We start from the raw sequence: 23799 nt of genomic DNA, 5'->3' as shown, positions 1-23799 counted from the left end.
TTTCTCAAATAAGTATAAGTTATGTATTAAAATCTATGATATTGAAATATCTGTTTTCCTCTTTCTAAGGAATCCACTCACATTGCACAATAAACATAACTTTTATTAATTATGTGGTAAAAAGTGTATTCTACAAAAATATACAAGCTTCATAAGGCTATTTATCAAATAACACCAAGTATTTTTGCTTATAATCACTTTTCTGCTTCAAATTCTACTTATAGCAGAAATGTATAAGTAAAATTTGTAACTTAGTTTATCTAACTTTCCTTGTATTTTTATGTATAAATTTACATTACTTTTCTGTAGAAATGCTATACCAACATCATAGGGTATAACTATTATGTACTTTTTACTTATTCTATTAGTTGTCATATGCTATTCTAAATATTTATTACAAACTAATGACATCTAAGGACACTTTGTAAAAGAGCCAATTATTACTTGTTTCTTTTAAAATCTTCACATTCTAATCAGAAACAAATTTTGTATTCCATCATTATACTATTTTTACCATTGCACTGCTACAAAATATGTGGGTTAATTCCTTTTGTAAGTTTAAGTAACAATCAAGAATAAATAAATATTTATACAAGCATGCTGTTCACTGTTACAGCGACAATCTTAAATAGGAAATACAGTAGTAAACTATACTACATTAACAAGAGGTGCTTTTAGTTAGATATATCTAATTAAATATTCAACATTGGTTACAGATGGTAGGAAGTATGAGAATATTACAGGTCATCGAAAAAGATTGCAGCAATTTTAAAAAATCGTACCACAGAAAATACTAGAGATAATCTCAAACAAGAATTTTTTTCAAATTCACCAACTCAAAAGTTTTTTTTTTACATACCTTAGAATGTTTCAATATGAGCTCTGTTGCTGCAAACATACAGCCAATAGTCGACTTCTGCCCAGGTCCGCAGGATCATCGAAGGTACTGTGGCAATAGCAGCAATGTTCCGTTGTCTTAAATGTACATCCCCGATTTTTCACTGTAGATAATGTTTTTAATGTATCCCCATAGAAAGAAGTCTAAAATGTCAAATTTGGGCTTCTCGGAGACCAAAGAACAGGACCAGTCCTGCCATTCCAATGATTACAAAATCTTTCATTGAGAGCATGTTGAATGGATAGGCTAAGTGTGGGGGCGCACCATCTTATTGAAACATTAAGCAATGTAACTTTCCTGTTCAATTTGGTCAACTTGCGGGAAATGTACAATCGTATCATGTCTAAATAAACATTCCCTGTGATAGAAGGCTCATGAAAAAAGAATGGGCCAATCACATGATCAGACATCACACTACACATTTATTTTTGGGGAATCTTAGACATATTCAATAATTTCATCGGGTTGATGAGATCCCCATATCCTACAATTATGCGATAACATTTAAGGCAACGGATCACTGCTGTTATTGCCACAGTTATGCCTGTGAAGATCCAGCGGACCTGAGTAGAAGATGATTAACAGCTGGATGTTTGCAGAGCGACAAACAGAGGTCATATTGAAACATTCTAATGTATGTAAAAAAACTTTTCGAGTATGTGAATTTTTAAAAAAATACTCATTTGATTATCTTTAGAAAATTTTGAGATAAGATTTTTTTAAACTGCTGCAATCTTTTTTATCAGCTCTACATTTTTTTTGTGTTATGTAAGGAAATCTTATATTCTAACATATTTTTAAAAAATCAGCAAAATTATGACGGTTAAAAATAAGAATTATTTTACAACTTTGACAATCTTTTTGTAATATTTTAATAAGCAGGAGAAATGCCATATCCTTGTCAGGAATCAAAACACAGACCAATTGATAATATAATGTAATTAAAGATGAAAAACAAATTGACTGCAAACAATTTTTTCTTGCACCTCATACTACACAGATCTTATTACAAAACTCCTATAAAGGTAATTAGGACTGGTACAATATGAGGCTGAAATATAAACTAAAAAATACTCTTGGGCACAATGTCCAATAATATTTATTTTATGAAAAAATATATATAATTTTTCTGACAAAATATAAATTTATCAACTACGATCAATATTTTACAGCTTTTAGAAAAAATATCATGCAGAAAAGATCACATCAATATCTCATTATTTTTATTATTATTATTACTAACATCAGACCAACAGAATGACTCAAAAGAAACCTACATAAGTTTCATCTATGTATTTAAATAAAGATGTCAGATATATTTTATCCTCTGAGGATATATTCATCATAAATGTAGAAAAAAAATTAATTCATTAATAAAATGCTAAATTTCTGAAAAAGAAAATATTAATAATAAACTTAAATTTGTAATTTAAATAATACTAACCTTTTGTCCAGCACTGCATCTTCCTCTCATGTCAAGTTCTGTCTTACCTCTAACTAGTACAACTCTATAATTATAATTTCGCCTCTTATCAGCTGTAACAAACAAGAAGAAATTGATATTAAAAAAAAAAACATAACTCCCATTATTTAGATAGATCAGGGCTACACGGAATCTGTTTTCTAGACCAAAATTGTTCGGGAAATCAAGGCAAAAATCTTTATTGAATAACAATTCAAGTCGCCATAATGGGTATTTTGAATATAAAAACCTATATTTTGCATTATTGCAAAGAGGTCCAAATGATTCTAAAATTATTGTAGTATATATTCTCTAAATCAAAACAAAAATTCACTGAGCATCTTTAATAGTCACTTAAAAACACATTAATAATAGATAATATTAATTAATGGTTTGGGTAGTTACAAACTTTAACACAGTTTAAGTTATTCAGCTTACATAGTTATGGAATTATCTGCATCACATCTAAGCTAACAGATACTGAATCAACACAAAATCTAATAAAAAAAAAATTATTAACTTACCTGATGTGGTGACAGTCTCATCATCGCACTTAATTTCAATATGATCAATATCTTTTCCACGATATATTTTATGCCAATACTCTTTTATTATAGAATTAATGGTTTTCATTCTTTGAGCATGGAAGTGTCGCAATGCCCATTCCAAAGCCACATAATATGTACCCATATCTTTGCAAACTGTCTCTTCAACCTAAAAAACCAATAATAATATGTTGTACATAGCAATGACTATAATACAAAAAGTACTTTATTATGTGTTTCAAGCATACCACACTTACGTGTGCATAAACACACAAATCACCATACAGATACAAATTCTGAAAGTTAAATCTTGATTCGTATAATTTCCACCACCACAGAACTATCATAACTTTGAATAAAAACAGAATTTATTATCTAAATAATACTAAATTGTCATTGTCACTAATATTATCTTTTAAAATTTCCAATATTAAATGATTATATAAAAATGCATTACAACCTGAAGGACCAACCATCATGTAAAAAAGAAATACTAATACATTTTAAGAAACACAAATATTATATACATATATATATATATGTACTATTTATTATGTGTTAAAAATATGAGAATTTTATTCTTTATCAAAAAGAATTTATTTATTCTTCTATACGAATATTGTGTCCCCTTCAATGTAATTCCCAGAGATGTGGCACACTTATGCCAGTGTTTCTTCCAATCCTCTAACTTAAGGAAAGTATTCTTTTTATAGAACCTTGAATTCATTTAGAGATTTCTTTTAATTCTATCTATCGTTGCAAATCATCCTTTTAATGTTCTCACTGGATACAAGATAAAGTCATCTGGTGCAATGTCTGGAGAAAATAGAGCTGCGGCACCTGTATGGTTATTATTGGCTAAGTAATCACGAATTAATAGTGAAGAATGAGCTGAAACATTATCATGGTACAAAATCAGAAAGATTTTTTGCTCACAATTTTGGTCATTTTCTTTGGATTGTTTCACACAAATTGCTAAACTAAGTAATACAGTTTGTTGATCGTACAACCTTGTAGTAAGAATTCATAATGAACGACACCATTTTAATTGAGAAAAAACAGTAGGAGAACCTTAACATTTGCTTGAACTTGATGTGCTTCTTTCAGTCTGGGTTATTCAGAATGATTGGAGCTTCACTTCAATATCATAACTGTACATTTGTCAGCTGCTATGATATATTTGAATAATTATAAGTTACCACAATGTCAAGTAATAGTTGGTCTGTGAGATTCTTTTGTTAAAAATTCATCAGTTTTGGAAAAAATTTTGATGTTATGCATTTCATAACCAAAATGTCAGTCAGAATTGTTTTATACGAGCCATGACAGATATGCAACTTCTCTAATAGTGATTTGACTATTATCGATCACTATGTCCTTCATGTTATTGATATTTTCATCGGGTGTTGATGTGTTAGAACATTCAACACGCTTTTGTCATCATCTTCTTAAACAGTTTGTACAACTCATAAGCCCTTGGAGCAAATAAATTCAAAAGGTCAGTCAACTGATGTAATAGGTAGTGTGCAGGCTTTTAGATCAGACAGTCTTAAATTCAATTACCGACAACAGTTGGTAATTGAATCTTTTCATCTACTGTTTATCCATTTAATCTTAAGTTGTAATAATATAATAAAGTGTAACAAAAAGAATGCTTACAAAACAAGCTGAACAGTAATGACTGATAAATGAACCTACTAGTATCCTTCTAAAAAAATTACAATTGAAATAAAAATTTTAATAAATATTTGGTCAAATCTCTTTTATTAAGTAGGTAACATAAACTATAATTTGAGGCACAGTGAAGGGAAAACAGGAAACAAACAGATCCACATGGAGTATTTATACAAAAATCATGCACAAATTTAACTTATTCACAGCTGTTCAGAAGTTAAATAATAATGATTCCATTAATAAGCTTAGATTTATTTTGTTTTAAGAGCAAACACAGATATTATCACCTGAATAAAAAAATAACTTATTAAAGTTTCCTAAACTTACCTGATTTTGGTTTAGATTACTGTAGTTGAACTGACTGAAAAAAAAAATCATGTAACAACATACTCAACATAGTGGTACAACAGTACCTGATAACTAACCGATGATCAGCTGATTAATAAGCAGCATATGCTGGCTGGCTTTTTGATAATGAAAGAGGAGCTATTAAAAAGCTACACAAAACCTTTTGACAACAGAAATAATTTTGCAGAAGAATCACACAGTAAAACAAGGTGATAATGCTACTCAGACAGGATATGGTTATTTTTTAATAGAGTATCAAGCATTCAAGTTTTAGGTACGTTTTTGTAGTGTCTATACAATTTTTAAGTAGTTGAAAAGGCAGGTATGAAAGACCAGAATATGTGCATCAAGTTTTGTTTTAAATAGTAAAAACTAAACCAAAAACAGATCAAATGCTTAGAGAAGAATTTGCTGTTGATTTGAGTTTTACACAGAATATGACTAGTACACTTATCTTGAAACTGATAGCACACAAGTTAACAATTATTGTATGAATGTATTATTTGACTTTCAATGCATTCAATATTGGAAAATGTTTGGCAATAGTATTTACACCAGACAATTACAGTTCAGAACTTTAGCCAGTACTATTAATTAAATTTCAACTGAATGTTTGGTGAAATGAGATGGAATCACCTCGAGTGATAAAATAATTTATTAACATGAAAATGAGCCAATGCATATTGCTTTCATCAAGCAACAAATTATGGACCAAAACAAGATCGTTGCTTGTGATTCTGTTCTCTGATCACTGCATTTGACTATCACAATACAAAAAGTAATTTCGATTTCTTTGCTGAAACTATTTAGGCAAGAAGTATTAGAAGAAATTGTCTAGGTTCAAAACTGGACTAAAAATCCATAAAAAAATCATCTAAGTGTTGAACAAGCCAATTAAAAATACCTCAAAGATGTTTATAGATGGTGGAGAAGCTAATATTAGTATTCTGGCTCCCACAGGGTACATAGCTCTTTGAAAGTGATGACTGTGAAAATAAAAATTTAGAGTAGATTTTCTTGGTAAGACTTTCCATCTAAAATACAGATAGCTTGACTTTGCAATGTATTTCTAAACAGCCATTAGGATTGCCATCCTAATATAATTAATTTCTTTTTTGAATGAAGCTGACTTTAACTAACTTTTCCTAACTTCTTGGACTAACAGAATGCCTAGCAAATACACAAAAAAAATTGCATAGATAAATATAATAATTTATACATATATACACACTACCTTATGAAAATTCAAAAAATTTATCAACATACTGACCAGTGTGCCAAATAACCTAAAATAAGAACCAAACACAATAACAGAACCTAAAAAACTAATACCAAAAGTTGACTTTCACAGGATTCCATATCAGTCGGTAAAAAATTCCAAAATTACATTAAAAAAAAAGTGAAGAAAAAAAATTCAGAAAACATGAACCCCAAAAGTCAGTTTTCTTAATTTTTAGTTTTTATTTATTTTTTGTTATTGTTTCAAGTAATTTTGGAATTTTTTACCATCTGATGATGCGGGATCCTGCTAAAGTTGATTTTTGGTATTAGTTTTTTAGGTTCTGTTAGTATGTTTGGTGGTTATTTTATATACAAATACATATATTCATATTATACTTGATAGTCATACATATAAAATAATTAAATATTTAAGGAGCGTAATATTTTATATATACAGTTGGTTATTTATATATGCAACAGAACACAACACAACACACCACAAACACACATATTCATTCACATATTGTACTGTGTTAATAATAATATATGAAATATAAACCACCAAAATACAGTATTAAATAAGTTGTACTTACCATATAAATTTCAATAATCAATTTTTGCAGGATCCTGCATCATCTTCAGTTGATATTGAATTCTTTCTATAACTACATTAAAACACAACTATTTTATAATTCGTCAATTTGTCAAAAAACAATTTCTACAAATTCAATACGAACTGATGATAAAGATCACAAAAATCAATTATTGGAATTTAATAATGGTAAGTTTAACTTATCTAATTACTATGTTTTGGTTGTTTATATTTCATACAATGTATGTACATACAATGTTGATTCTTAGACAATATTTCTTAGTGTTGTAGTGTGAACAGAGTCCACTTGACAGTGCAACTAAATCAAGAAACCAACATTTCTTGTTATAGGTAGTTAAAAAAAGGTGTTGAGTGTTCTACTGTTTGTACTAAAGCAGAGATAAGATTTGTTATTTAAATGTTTTGGGCAAAGGAGACTGTACTCAATGAAATTCACTGCAAATTTGAAACAATGGCCTTAATGTAATGGGTAGGCAGTGAGACATTGATTTCATGAATTTCTAATGGTTGAATAAGACATGGACAAACAAAGGTGTAACTGTTCTGTATCATGAATTTAAGGAATTTTCACTGGTAACTTGTTGTTTAAAAATTAAATTTTACTTGGAATAAGTTAGGAAAGTGTTCATGGCTATTTAAGGTATTGAAAAACATGCAGTAGGTGAGTGTCCTTAAGCAATGACAAGAGTGCAGAAAAACCCGGTATTCTATTACTTTTCCAGGAAAAAACCTCAATCTATGGTAAGGAAGCTTCCTGAGAAAGTATAACATACAAAAATAGCGGCATCACTAAATCCTCATATTTGACAAAACTTTGATTCATAGATTTTTGCCTACACAATGCATCATCCAGTGGTTGTCTTGGAAAATTATGTTTTTTTAACATGAAAATGTTTCTTTAAAATAAAACTACTGAAAATTATGGAGTTGACAAGCTAGTGTTCTGACTTCATGTATTTACAAATTATAAAAAAAAAATAAAAAAATATTTAGTAACATTCATTAATATTAATATTCATAGTCTTTACAATATTGATAAGCACAATTGTTATTTAATATTAAGCAATCTTAATTTTTCTTCCAGTTTGTATACGTACTTATATTCTTAATTGCTAAGACTTCCAAGTTAAGTATCAAAAGAATCAGTACCAACTGAAAAGAATGTTACCTAGGTAAAAGAACACAAAGAAAGCAAAATAATATATGATCTAATGTATATAACATATAAAATCAATGGAACAAAGGAAACTGAATTGCTTTTGACAACTCAGTATATTATTCTACACATAGGTAGAAAAATAGACAAGAATGCTAGCTAGTAAACAAAGCAGCATTTTCATAATGAGGTATTAATAGGTACTAACAGGAAATCAATACCCCCAACTTATTTCTTACAATAAAGAAATAATAAGAATATTACATATAAGGTTAAGCGGCTAATCTGACAGCAAAACTTAAAGCTTTCTCTTGCAATAACTATACTGCTACATTACGAAAAAAAATCAATTCACCTTAAGATCAACAATTTTATTTTTGAAGGTTTTAGCAGCATCTTTGTATATAGATTTTTCCATTTCTTTCCTAAGGTCGGCGATAGATTTTGCAAGTTCATTTCTTCTACCTTCGGCATGATTTTTCTAATTCCACAAAATTAAAAAGATTTGTTAGAATATATTGCATATATCTACTAAAATTATTTCAATTCTAATAAAACAGAAACAAGTTTATTATAAAAAGTTGCAAAACACTAACTAGATGACTTTTAAAAAATTAATCAATTAAAAAAATATTTAATTAAAAAACTTCCAGGATATTAAATTTCTTCATTATTTTTACACTCGGTGATATCATTTAAGAAACTTCCTTTTTACACATGATTAATTCAACACATAATGCATGGGAATACAATGCTGAAATTTTATTGTATAAAAAACACAATTTGTTGGATACCAAAAAAGCAAAGCCTGACCAGGATTCAAACCAAGGATTTACTTTATGAAATGCTTAGCAATCATAGTAGTATTAGCAATAAAAGTCATTGCAAGAAAAAAAATATGTTGAACCCTAGAAAATGACTGACAATTTCTGACATTAAAATAAAAAAATGTGGAATACTTGCTGGATGATAATCCTGAAAAAGAGAAGTGGATGGTATTTTCTTTTTCTTGTTTTTTTTTCTTTCATGAATTTTTTCTTAATTGTTCATAACATTTATCAATTATATTGTAAAGTTGTTGAACATGTTTTTACAAGATATGTAAACATTACATAATGAAATATTTCTTTATGTACAAATTTATTTTATAAAACTTTTAACTGAATACAGAAATGTGAACATCCATATCTTGAATTTAAAAGTTCAATTTGCATTTTACATTAACAAAATGTCAGACTCTTAGAATGCAATATAAAGAAAAAGGCAGTAAAGAAATTCTGAAAAGAAACGTGATAAAAAAAAAATTGAGGTTAAAGCACTTTTAGAGAGATAGTTCTGAAAAGAACTAATTTCTTAGATTATATTACTTTATAAAAATGAATATTTGCGCAGAAGTGAAATAAACAAATATCTACAACTTAGCTTCTGGGCTACCTTCAGCTTGGCTGGAATGCAACTCGAAAAAAAAAAACATTCTACCTTCCATGGTAAGGACTTACGGTAAGTTTTTCTGGTTTCTTACAAAACAGCAATCAAAGAATTTTTGGAAAATACACATAAGAAAAGCCTTTGAATGATATAAAAATAGCTAAAATTGACCAAATAGAACTCTAGAAAAAAGCTCATTATATATAAAAATCTTTGTAAAAATACAAAGATTTTTAAATATAACTTTATAAATAGTTCAGTTCCATCTGCCTTTCAATGCAGTGACTATTTTATGACAATTTTTTTTTAACTAAAAAAAAAATGTTAAAATGTGATTTTTAACTTGAAAATACATATACTTTTTGGCAATTGAACCCAGGACTGTAATTAAAATAACTTTCCCCAACTCAATATGCTACTAAAAAAATTTGAATTCAATACTAAAGTGTATGTCATCATAAGATAACAATGAAATCTGAAATTGAATGAAACTGAAATAAAAACTGATATAAACTACAACTTACAGTTAAGGAAATGATAACTAATTTAAAGGAAAGAAACAAATATGTAGATAATTTTTAAATGTTTAACCAATTTTCTATGAACAATTAGAAATATTAATTGATTAATATTAAATAAAATTTTGGATGTATTGAAAAACCTTTTGGTTTTTAGAAACACAAAGCTTCAAAAAAATTGATTTTTGAAGCGCAAAGAATACAAACTTATTTTGTTTTAATTCTAAAAAGAAATTTACAAACGCTACAAAAGATAACTCTATTAGATAAATAAAGCATTTTCAAGCATGTTACGAAAATTCTTGATCCTGGCCAAGATCATAAACTACTTCTGTCTACTCCAACCAGGGCAGTTGCTCAGTGGGCATTCTCAAATCCTTTCCTTTTCTTATCCTCTATTTCTTATATAAGTACTATGGAAATCATCTCAAACACCATCCTGGCTCCATTGCCAGCAGGGGGCAGTTCTAGTAGCCAATGGTGCAACTGCTTCTTTACTATGGTTCAGTGGATTGATGACTACCTGTCAAGACTGTATAGAACATGTATTTCCTAACTAAGGGCAAAAAAAATTAAACAAATGATTTCATTATACAATGGTCAGTCATGTTTACCTTACTATATGCTGCATCAAACTCTTTTTGTAGAACCAACCTCTCCTCCTTAATCAATTTATAATCCAGTACACCCAATTTATCATCCATATCCTTTAATATCCGTTCCAATTTCACTTCCTCCCTTCTCTTCTCCCTTAACTTCTTATTGTCAAACAAATTTCTTTGTCTAACCTGAAAAAAATAAATCACTTCGTAAATGATTCCATGTTAACAGAATACTTCTGCAAACATGCAGAATACAAAGAATAAAGGATTTAATTTTGGAAGGTGTGGGGTAAGTAAAAAGTTTAATTCATTATAAATTTCAGAATGCTGTCATTCATTTATTAATGATTAAATATTTAATCATTAATAAATCTGTAAATATCAAATTATGCTTTATTAGATAAAATTATGAGTCTCTTATTGTGAACCAAACAAGATTTCACTTGTTCAAATCAGTTAATTAACAACTGAGAATGGTTGAAACTGTTAAAAGTGTATGACAAAATGAATGAAATCTGAAAATTTTATGCTTGTTCTGATAATATTAATAATAGAGATAACATATTATTTTTAATGTAATTAGTGAAGAAAGTGAAATCTTCCTTAATAAGGTAAAATTTTCAAACTTATTTACTTTATAAAAGATAAAAACGTTTATTGAAAATAATCTAAAATGGCAGACAGAGGGAAAATAAAGCCAGAAAACAGCATTGGTATGCATCAACTTTGTTTATTTTGATGTACTGGATCAGTCTCTTAAGTTTGGCTAACACTTTCTGGGATACCTATACATATATATATTCAGGATGATTCAAAATTGCACAGCAAACTCTTGGGAGATAATCTATAACCAAAAATATAAAAAAAATTTTCAAACTTATTTACTTTATAAAAGATAAAAACGTTTATTGAAAATAATCTAAAATGGCAGACAGAGGGAAAATAAAGCCAGAAAACAGCATTGGTATGCATCAACTTTGTTTATTTTGATGTACTGGATCAGTCTCTTAAGTTTGGCTAACACTTTCTGGGATACCTATACATATATATATATATATTCAGGATGATTCAAAATTGCACAGCAAACTCTTGGGAGATAATCTATAACCAAAAATATGAAAAAAATTCTTATAAACACAGGTCATAAATGGTTGGTTTGTAAGCAAGATTCGGCTCATGAAACATTTAGCTCTGCTTTCTGCTTCCTCTGTGAAATTAAACTGTACTAAAATTCTTGGGGTACAAATCGAGAAGTAAATTTGGTGCTTCCTTGTGGTTTTGATCTAAGAAATTTAATAAAAGTGGTCCCAGACCTCTAACTTGCTTAGGTTTTAAGAAAAACAAGATAAAATATGAAAATGTTTTGTTGGGAAATATAATTTTTTAGGTATGGATTAAAATAACTGTTAATTTAACAATAAAAATAAAAAAAAAAATTTAAATAAAAATTTCTAGTTACTATGTAATATTCTAGTAACTTTGTAGACAATTCATTTCTGAGAAAATTGATGTAAATAACGTGTATTAAAATCAAACACAGATTTGAGAAATTCAACTTTAATTAGAAACAAAAACATTAACTGGATCAGAAAAGTGATGTGATTTTAAACAGAAAAATTTTCATTACTGTCTGAACAACGTAACGTAAATTAAAACAAAACAGAACATTTAAAAACATAGAAATTGCATACGTTTTGGTTTTTTCTAAAAATTATTACATTTCAAAATTGTCACTCGATAAAGCTACAAACACTTCTTTAAAGCAATTGCTCACTGTAGCTGCCATTCTGGTCAATGTGTAGTTCAGCTCAGCAAATCGATGCTAGTAAGGCACATTTTATAGCACTATTATTCCTAATAGTAACTGTTGGGTAAAGTTAACAAAAAACACACAGTTCGTATTTGCCAAAAGAAATTGGACTTTAATTATGTAAAACAACTGAACTTATGTTAAAGCATAACCTTAAATTAAATGAAATTAAGAAATAAACATAACTTAATTTCACATAAGAATATCAACTGAAATCAGCATATCAGTAATAATAATATTAAATGAGATTTACAATTATATACTTAGAAAAACAAAACATCAAGAAACATAGTATGACTGGAAAACTATTGCATTACTGACAAATGCTGTAATATTGAAAAATTAGCAATGAACAAATGTCATTAACTTAGAAAATTAAATTACAATAGTTTCAGTATAAAAAAGAGTTAATTACAATATAATCACATTAAAATAAGAAATAATATATAGAGTTCATTTTGGTAAATAAGCATTCTTGGAAACATAAAATTACAAAGTTCTAAAACATAACTGCACATCAGGAGTAAATTGCTTTAGGTTAATTTACGAGAAATATTATGAATACAGTTCATGAATAGAAAAGGATTAATCTCGGCGATTAACAAGTTACAAGATTAAATTATAGAGTTAATTACCGTAACAACAAATTGTAATAATAGAGCACGTAAATAGGTAAGCCACCTATCATGATTGCACTTAAATGAATAAATGGTTTTTTAAACTAAACTTGAAATCGAAAGGCATAAGGAATGATCAACTGAATGTTCCACAAATTTTACTGATAAAAATAACTGTTTAACGTAATAAAAAATGAAAATTGAACTTGCCTGTAGCACACAAAATATTAGCAAGAGACGAACTCGTGAATGAAGGTAAATGAATACATACAGTAATCCTGGGCATAGTCCGCACTGGTGTATCAGGAATACAGGGGTGAGACGTGGTTTAGAGGTAGAATAATACGTAGCATCTCAGATGTGTAGCAACTAGTTTGGAGATTCTGCATCGATGAAAATATAATCAGCAGCTAGAGAAGATTCGACGTCGATAGGATTGGCAGTTTGTAGCGATTGAAGCACTTTCAAGAGAGACGTAAAATACTGAATTTGAAGATTATCTTAACAAAGAAACGAGGCAAGAACGAACATAGAGATCGGTGAAGTTACGAGACACTGACGAGTAGAGCTAGACAATATTTCGACAGAGAAATACTGCAACGTTTATAAGAGTATGAAGACGACGAGAGTATTAACATTATATGAGGGAGAGAGAGAACGATCTTCACATAATGAAAGTCAGATCTGAACTGCAACTGTACGAAGTAAAGAAGTGACTGAGTCCATAGGTCCGCACACCAAGAAAATCTATTCTGGACTATTATATCCTACATCAACTGAAGATGTAGGATCCTGCAAAAATTTTAATCTTAGGGTAGGTGTTATAAACAGGTAATAATTTATGGAAGTAAGCCTATATTAGAAGGTGAAGATGATAAAAATCAACATTTTTACAGTAATGAACATAAATCATGTTGACACAGCACTTAGTAAAAAATACCATGCAATCGTTCCGTATTACAGTTTCCTCTAAACCCTTAGACATTGTTAACTCCTAGGAAACTCCTAGGCATTGTTTAAGTAATCTTTATAAATAAAAAATTCAACCACTCAAGAGTAAGCTTTTCTGATCAGACCAACCTGTTACCAGACACAGATCACCACTAGTAACCAACATAGCCGCCCACATGAAGGATTTTAGAAATGAAGGTTCTACATAGCGTTTACTTTTGGTTTGAAATATAAGTTTATTTTGTGTTGAGAAAACCTCAACAGAGATAAAATAATAAAATGCTAATAAAAATTAAAATAGAAGTAACTTACACCTTGATTAGATTTATCAGCTTTAACAGTATCTTTTTTTGATTGTAATGATTTCCTCTGTTCAGCAAAACCATCTAAATCACGTTTCATTTGGCTAATATTGCGTTCAGTCTCTTCTACTTTATTTGAAATGCCACGCCTTTCAAATTCTCTTAATTTACTTTGTAATTTATGTATTTCCTCACTTTTCTGTTCAAAATTAACAGACTTACTGTTTTCTTCATCAACAAGAGAAGAATGTTTTTTACAAGTTTCTTCTTTATTCCTTATAGCCTGTTCCAACTTTTGCTGGATAGGTAATATTTCAGTTGACGCAGATTCGATGGCTTTGGTTAATACATTTTTCAGTTCCTAAAAACACAAAATAAAACTGAATTAGTTAAATATGGAAATTCACTGCAAAAGGATAGTTGTTTATTTTTAAAAAATGTGAATTATGTTTAGACATTTGGTCAGCTAATCGATTGGCATATGGATAGACCAACACAAAATAACACATAAAACATATGTTTAGTTTCCAGCTGAAATCAATCTTATATACAGAGTTATGCTTAATTAAATTATAATGATCCTAAAAATATAATAAAGAAAAACTATTATAATAGCATTCTATTTATTTTGATACATTAACACAAAAAATTTATTACTATTTTATACTTATGAAAGATATAACACAACGTATTTTAATCATAATAATAAAAGTTACCTTTAATTCATTTTGTTTATCAAATAGCTGTTTTTCCTGTTGTTTTCCAGTCTGAACCTAAAAAAGAATAAAACATTCTTAATCATGATAACAATAATAAATGAAACAATTACTTGAAATGTAACAAGAGATGGGCAAAAAGTCAGTTTCACTGATTATTTCAATAAGGTTTAAAAGCTTGTTTTTTTCAATTAAATGTCATTATATACAGATACAAAAATGGACTGAACAATTTAATAATAATTATATTACTAGCAAATTACTAACCAAATGCAATATCAGAATTTATAGAATAGAAAATTTAAATCTATATACAGATAAATTCACTTTTAGCCTACTGTGTATAATAATATTCTTTAAATTTGCCATAAAATTAGCTGTATGGTGGTTGAAACTACATTGTTATATACAAATACATAATGCTAAATAAGAGTTGAACTGACAGGTAATAATTATTTGGAATTTCAAAAGAAATGTTAATTTCAACCCCACAGAAGGTAACACTGTACAATAATCAAAAAAATTTCATCCAGGAAGTAGTTGTACCACATTATTTTTAATCAATAATAAAATAATAATAATGAATTTGAATCCCAATTATCTGACTGAAACAGCACCATAAGAATACTGAATAAATCAAAAGTAAAACATAACAGAAATAAAACAGAACATAGGCAAACATTAATAACTATTAATGTAAAACGACAACTTGATTTAAGTGAACTAAATGACATTTAATTACATTTTAATTAAATAACTCTTTCCAATTAAAAGAAAAATTTGAGTTTACACAGTATTTCATCCTAACCCTATAGGGAAAAACACCCTCTGTGTGATGGTTTTGGTTGCCATGCCACCCCCTCAGTACCACGGCATTGACATCTTTTGGTCTACCTTCAGCCAGGATGCCAACAATGCGAATGACACAAGTGACATTCTCATCAGTGTACTACTAACTATCATGAACTCATAAAGAAAACACAACATGCCAAGTCTTAAGTAAGACTGAATGGACTACCACAGTAACGAAGGAACTGAACTACTTACCCAAAATAAGCAGAAGTGAGTTTAGCAAACATAAAGCATAAAACAAGAACACTGAAACATAATAACAGTAACAACATTAATACTAAACACAAAACATAAATAATGTAACACAACAAAACTTAGGGCGGGAAAACCTAACCAGAATCATAAACCCCCTCAGCAATCCTTTCCTTTGCAAGATAAGTTATAAAATTTTCTACAATCATCCATTCAGCCTGGTTCCTCCAATTAGCACGGAGATCTAACGCTGACCTGATGATATCAAACTGACAAATAGTCTCCGTGCACATCAGCTCATATCTTGCACATTGATATAACACATGGTAAGTGTCATCTAGTTATCCACATTGCGGTCATATTCTGGAGTCTACCGGCTGAAATTATGTAGTCTGTCCTGAAAAATGCCAAGGCCAGAAAGAAATTGCATCACATACTTATTGGGGTCTACCCAAGAGACATCCTGCAAACCAACATTTGGAAAGAGATCATGCGTACAACATCCACCCTCTGTCTCATCCCATCTGGCCTGCCACAAGGCATCGTCATGTTGTTCAACCTCTCGAATTTTTTCTGAAGTCAACTCACTGGACTTCTTTACAACATAACATTGTTGCTTCTCTGATGCAATCAAATCTATTGGTTTACGATGCAATCGCCTTCCGTAAAATTGTATGGTAACCACCCATTACCATTAACAATATAAGCCATTGAGCCCTTAACTATTTTAACTCCTTTTCATTGGATCCACCATCAAACGAGATTTTAAAATATACATTAAAAATAAAACCCAGGATTGCATTTAATTTGACAAATTAAGAAGAAATGCAATCCTGGGTTCGACTAACAACTAGAGGGTGAAAAAATGTTATTTATAGCTAACAATATTTATCTGAAAGATCATCTACTACACTTTAATACAGCATTTATATAGATTTGTACCATTAATCTTTCAAATAAACAGTGTAAGATGAAAATATACGTGGAGAATGTGATTATGTTAAAATATCTGATGGATTAAAATAAAAATTTTGACTAATTTTATTTATACATCACGCTCAATCTTCAAATTAGCAAAGATTTACTTCACAATTCCTTTTTTACTTTCCCGTCTAGATAGCACTATAGCTCTAGAAAAAAAAAGTATTATAATCGGTCCAATTTGAACTGTCATTATATACATATACAAAAATAAACTGAACAATTTAATAATAATTATATTACAAGCAAATTACTAACCAAATGCAAAATCAGAATTTATAGAATAGAAAATTTAAATCTATATACAGATAAATTCACTTTTAGCCTACTGTGTATAATAATATTCTTTCAATTTGTCATAAAATTAGCTGTATGGTGGTTGAAACTACATTGTTATATACAAATACATAATGCTAAATAATACATAATGCATTAAGATCTAGTGAAAACCGCACTTTTCACTAGATCTTAATGTTCTGACTTTAAGGAACCCAAAAAAACCAGATGAAAATTTTCCGATGTTAATCCAGAACACGTATGCACATGTATATGTTCAATGTTGCCCTCTAAATCACCTTATATCCCCACAACTACTGGACCAATTTTGACAGTCAGATTACTTATATATATGGGGAGTATTGATACCATTAAATTTTCAACTGAAGAGGTCAAGGAGCTGAGATTGTAGAACAAGGTCACTCTCGTAGTAACTTTAAGGTCATATTTTTCTTAGGCACATTTGTAAACAACTAAAATATATCAATATTTGTACAAGCAATTTTTGTAAAATCACACCACCACTCCAAAAAAATGCTGTTGTAGTCATCTGCTATATTGTGACATCATAGGTGAATGGTAGAATTAAATAAATTAATAATATTTAAAGAGTAAAAAAGTAACTCGGTCTGGCTGGGTCTCATATTTGATCGGTCAGTTGACTCGGTATCTGTGCAGTAAGCCTCACAGCTTCATCAATCGTACATGAAAAACTTGTTCTATGTAAGTTGTGAAATTACAATTAGTTAGTGCAGACCGTCACTGCTAGTAGCACCACTACTGTGCAAATTAAATATGGTATGCACGCTTTAGTTAGAATCATTGAATTAAATAAATGAAAAAAATATTATATTTAAATAAAATTATAAATTAAGTTATGTGTGTATATGTGGGACAGGAAAGTCTTACAATTGTGTATCAACTTTTTTTTCATTAGAAGAGTAGGTGGAGAATACTAGCATTTAAATTTCTTCTTTAAAAAGGTGGTGAATGCTCTATTCTTTACAAAAGAGCAACACATCAAAGTTATAGTTGAATCAACAAAAAATCTCAATATCGTGAGGATGCATAATCAGATAAGAGTTTCAGTGGATAAAGTCTCATTTATTACGTCACAAATCGGACAGATATGAGAAAATGTTTTTGTATGATGTCATATGAAGTTCCAATTTAAAATTTTCAAAATTCTTAAATTTCCATAAAATTTCAATTACAAATTATATTCACAGGTTTAGTAAGTTTCAATTTTGTGCACAGATGTCATTTAAAAAATTGCTAGCCTTAAAAGTGATTGATGTTCATGATTACAATATAAGGAATTAAGACAATATTCAAATTGATTAACATAACTGATCAACTTTGTAAGAGGTTGCAAAGGGAACTGCAAATTGAAAATTATATGAAACCGAGATAGTTATAAAAATTTGTTACTCAAAAGAACAAATAAAAGTGAAGAACTGTAAAACTCCCCTACTAGAAAGAAAAAGGAACAAAATATATGTTACAATCCAAATGTCTTACTGACAATAATTTAAAAATTTTGTCAATTATGGCCGCATTGTAACTCAAAGTCTCACCATTTCTGAATACTGCTCTGAGTTTCTGATTTTATGCTCCTTAACATTTATAATCAAGAAGAGTATTATGAACTATTACCTACCAGTTATCTAAGAAACATATTTAAATACCAAATGACATAAGATATCAGTGCATTGACCTGATATTCTCTATATGTGAATGATAATGGAAAATTTTCTTATATTGACAATTCCCATACTAATAGACTAATTTTAATACAATGCAGCTTACTGTTCACAACTATCAACCTCTAATTCAGTCTAGAAATTTCACAAAGCACATACGATCAGAATAAATAACAGATCCATAAATGTCACCAAGGTGCAACATTTCTTAATGGCTACATCAGCTTATTCATTGCTGAGATTCTTATATAGCTAATAATCTAGCAGAGATTGAGTTATACTGAGATATGTGAATGTTTGCAGCAAGTTGAGAGGTTAACCCACTGGGTTGGTATAGTGGTGAACTCGTCATTGATCAGCTGATTTTGAAGTCGAAAGTTCTAAGGTTCACATCCTAGTAAAGGCAGTTTACATTTATGCAGATGTAAATGCTAGATTGTATATTCCGGTGTTATTTGGTGGTTTCAATTAACCACATATCTCAGGAATGGTCGACCTGAAACTGTACAAGACTACATTTACATTCATACATATCATTCTCATTCGTCTTCTGAAGTATTACCTTATGGTGGTTCCAGAGGCTAAACAGAAAAAAGTATAAGTTTAGAAGGTATAAAAGATGGCTCTGGTAAAGCCAATCAGGGCAAGGAACAGAGGGGGTGTGGCAACTGGGACCGTCAAAAGGCAGATGTCTTCCCCTACCGGGGGGGTTAGGATGAGTTAATGTATAGTAATATATCATATTTCTCTTAAACAACACTACCTAAATCACAGCACATTGTAAAATCCATCTGCGAGATTATGAAGGGCCACAAATATATTATTTATATTTTATTGCTGAAGTAAATATATTCATTGCTGTGCCAGAGACCAAACATGTAAATTATAAGACTGACTACAAAGAAAATCCAGTCTGATCAACTTGCTTAGACCTGTCACTATGAATCAATATATTTGAATTACCTAGTTAAGACCTAAAAGATGTTTATGTGTCTTCTGTTTCTCCCTATGCTGCAACTTTTAAAGTTTATTTCGTGTGATTTTATGTTTATCACTTATTCAGCTTTAGTCAAAATTATGTTATTGTTTTTTAATTTATTTGTCATTCAACATTATTGTATTTGAATTTTTTGGGATGAAATAACTCTCTACTTGTTTATCTGCAAAATAAACGTTTTTAAAAGATACACAACATCTAACTTCCAGATCGGTACAATCCCTCAAACATTCCAAATATTGCAATACCATCAAGTTTTACATCAGTATATAAACTGATTCTGAATACAAATTCCTATCTTACCCAGGACCAGAAATGCTAATGCTATATCATATTACTCTGCTGATGCCATTAAACCGCTTTAAGAATAAATTATGTAACTGAATATTGAAATATGCAATTTTAATTCATAAAACAATGATCAGATCCTAGGAACCCAACACATTTCACTCTTTGTCATTTCGATCAACTAACATCAAAGTTTAGTCGGTTCAAGTCATTCATAAATAAAGAACACATGTTACATAAAAATCGATAAAACAGACCTGTCTGCTTACATTAGTGGATAAAATGGAATAATATATTCCATTTATACATAATGGTATGGTATAGTTTTTACACATAATGATTATAGCAGATATAATAATCATAATAGATTACTTTAGTACCACAAATCATCCTTACCTTAAGTTGCTGTTTAACAATTTCATTTTTTTCCTGTTCCAATTTATTCATACAATTACTGTATGCTAACTTCTTAGCTTGATAAGAATCAATTTTTTTCCTAACATTTTCAAGTTCAAATTGCAGTTGATCCCTTTGGTTTTTAACTTGCTGAAGTGTCTTTCCTGTTAAAATAAATAAATACAAATGAAGGCGGAAAAGATATCCAAAACAAAATAAACTACCCTACCCGATCAAGATAACTTTTAGAATCATAATTCACAAATTATTCTACTCATCCATGTCACCAGATCACATGAAAGAACTCAAAATTAAAAACAGATGCGGATACATAAATAGATATAATTTTTGTTTCGATATTATTTGTATTTTATATATATAAAGTCTCATATCAGATATGAAAAACTGTTTTTGATGTTGCTATATAAAGTTATAATTTACAATTTTTAAATCTGCCACAAAATTTCAATTTAAATTAAAAAACTATATTCACAGATTTATTAACAGTTCCAACTATGTGCATATGTATAATTTATAAAACTGTTAGCTTTAACAGTGATTGATGTTCATGATTATAATATAAGGAAATAAGACAATATTCAAATTGATTAAAATAATTTAGTGCCAACACAAATGATACAAGACAGAGTAGATTAATACAAAAATTTCCAAAAGTTTGAAGAAACAAAAAATCACTTAAAAGATATCATTAGAGATTTTTAATTGATAATTCAATCTGTTCAACTGATGAATTCTTTTCCTCATAAAAAATTCAAATAATTAGCTACATTAGATATTCTGGTAAAACAATTGCTGATAATAGTACTGCATGTTAGATAATATTTTACTTTTCCTGAGTTTCTTTAATCCTAGATACAGCGTGTTTTAAAATGCAACTATCAAAAAAGATCAATATTTTATTTATTTTTTTATATTATGATAGTAACAATTCTGAAGAACATCGGTCGATTTTTTTTTGTGAGATGATGGACATTGACTGCTTCAGTAATTTTCCCTATGAGAATGGAAATTTGTAGCGTATGAAAAATGCCATGCCTGACTGGGATTTGAACTTAGGGCCTCCAGAATAAAGAATGAAATGTACCACTCCGCCACAGAAGTTGGTAGATGTTACCATATACTTTGTTACTTGTACTCCTGACTAAACACAAGAGTGTCAATATGTCTATGTTAATTTTGTGTTAATGTTTTGAAAACTGTGATGGTAAAGTGTAACTTCAATATATACAAAGTCACAGTGAAAATTAGTTTTTAATAAAGGTTAACTGCATACTTTTATAATCATGGTAATGCTGTAACAATATGGCTTAGCTATTATTTATATTTATGTAGAGGTATGATAAACAGTTTTTGAAATAAATTGAAAATCAACATTAGGCTAAAAAATGTACAAAATGTTTACTTAAAATTAAAATCTAGTATTAGAATACCATTTCGATTGTTTAAAAAATTATCAACAGACGCTGAGGAAAAAGTAGACACTATAAAAAAAAAATTAAATAAATGAAAAAAGAAGAAATAATAAATATTAAATAGCAAATTAACATACACGTACTTAAAAATATTATACACATGTATTTTTAACAATATCTTTTTCAAGTGTAATGAATACTACTGTTTCCATTCTAAGTAATCCCAATAGAAAATCTTCAAAATAAATATCAAGTTAAATTTTGTATGCAATAAAATTAAAAAAAATAATAAAATATCAAAAGCTTAAAAATATCTAAAACATTGAAATCCTCCAAATTCAAACTGCTCATCACGACCTAATGCATATCTCTTATACCAGCTGGACTGGCAAAATTTATTTCAAGAAAGATAATGATAGTAAGAATCTTAAACTAATCAAACAAATATAACAACCCATGATAAAAATTTAAGGAAGAGGATGAATAATGTTTTTATGACTGAAAACTTTCAGAGATTTTTTTAAATAAATTTAAATTCAAAAAAGCTTTCAATATTGGTCCCCGACTGCAGTTCAACAATGATGCTTAAACCTTTCAAAAAGATTGTTTTATCTTTCCCATCTAATATATTTAATAGCACCAAGTTATTAACTTCTGTTATTTTAAAAATTTGTTAATATAATTTTACCTGAATATTAAATACACTGGATGCATTTGTATTTATTCATCTTTTTATTTTGGTTTTTCTGTATTAGTTGCCTATTCATCTTGTTGAACATTTATTTGCATTCAAAAGACATCACCTACTAATATGTAGTTCAATACCTAATGAATATATTATATTTTTGATGAACAAAATGATAAATTACTTTTAGATGGGATGAAATACAGAATAGTGATTTGGTGTGCAGTGATTCTAGTTAAACTATAACATTCAATGTGATGAATTGTGAAATATGTTTTTTTTGTGTTTATTTTTAACCTCTATTTTCAAATTTATTTTATTTTTATTCTACTTTTTTATTTTTATTTGAATATACCCTCGGAACATTTTAAATACTTTTACAAAGTAGATAACAATTTACTTTCAACTAAGGAAATTACATAACTGTGTAGTGATCATAGTATAGAAATTCATACTGGTTTTTATTTAAAGATTTACCATACAAAAAGCTTTAATTCTAATAAATTATTCAAGTTAGATTTTGTTTTATTGTTTTTTAGGTTATAAATGTAAGCCAGTTATTTTTACACGGATTTGAATACTAGATCGTGGATACCGGTGGTCTTTGGTGGTTGGGTGTCAATTAACCATACATCTAAGGAATGGTCGAACTGAGAATGTACAAGACTACACCTTCATTTACACTCATACATATCATCCTCTGAAGAATTATCTAAACGGTAGTTACCGGAGGCTAAACAGGAAAAAGAAAGGTTATAAATGTTAAATTTTATTAATAAAATACATGATTCAGAAAATAATAAGTCAGGTAAAAAAAAAAGAAGTGTCACCTTAATTTAAAAAAAATAAACATGAATGAAGAATGCACAATAAAGTTTGGTTCCTAAAATTATTACTTATGCATTATATTTAAGTAAACAATACCTGTAACTGGTAACTTATTTTGGAGTTCATCTATTTCTCTTTGTAAATTTTGTAATTCAGTTTGTTTTTGGTCAATTGCTATTGCATCTGACTGTACTGATCTGGCCAATTGTTCATCAGATTGTGACCCAGTTAATAAATCATTTTCCAGATTTGTTAATTCTTCTTTTATCTTGATCACCTTTGTTTTAATACTTGACAATTCTTCACT

The 23799-nt window shown here is 28.9% G+C and overlaps 1 protein-coding gene across 2 annotated transcripts in view; it reads right to left on the bottom strand.

Moving 5' to 3' along the window:
• The window catches only part of rad50 (DNA repair protein rad50), a 111702-nt gene that overhangs the window by 13598 nt on the left and 74305 nt on the right, over positions 1 to 23799 (bottom strand). The window contains exons 16-23 of one of the 2 annotated variants that reach the window (XM_075376780.1): positions 23589 to 23797; positions 20547 to 20710; positions 14862 to 14918; positions 14156 to 14506; positions 10478 to 10651; positions 8273 to 8398; positions 2885 to 3074; positions 2343 to 2434 (exon numbers count right to left, since the gene is read on the bottom strand). In XM_075376780.1, coding sequence (XP_075232895.1) covers positions 2343 to 2434; positions 2885 to 3074; positions 8273 to 8398; positions 10478 to 10651; positions 14156 to 14506; positions 14862 to 14918; positions 20547 to 20710; positions 23589 to 23797 — 1363 coding nt within the window. The remainder of the gene's footprint in view (positions 1 to 2342; positions 2435 to 2884; positions 3075 to 8272; positions 8399 to 10477; positions 10652 to 14155; positions 14507 to 14861; positions 14919 to 20546; positions 20711 to 23588; positions 23798 to 23799) is intronic. The other variant, XM_075376781.1, reaches the window with a different exon arrangement.

This window comes from Lycorma delicatula, chromosome 10 (genome assembly GCF_047948215.1).
Source record: "Lycorma delicatula isolate Av1 chromosome 10, ASM4794821v1, whole genome shotgun sequence".
Lineage (NCBI taxonomy): Eukaryota > Metazoa > Arthropoda > Insecta > Hemiptera > Fulgoridae > Lycorma > Lycorma delicatula.
The sequence above is the reverse complement of the archived record's forward strand: the minus strand, read 5'-3'. Positions and strand labels throughout refer to the sequence as shown.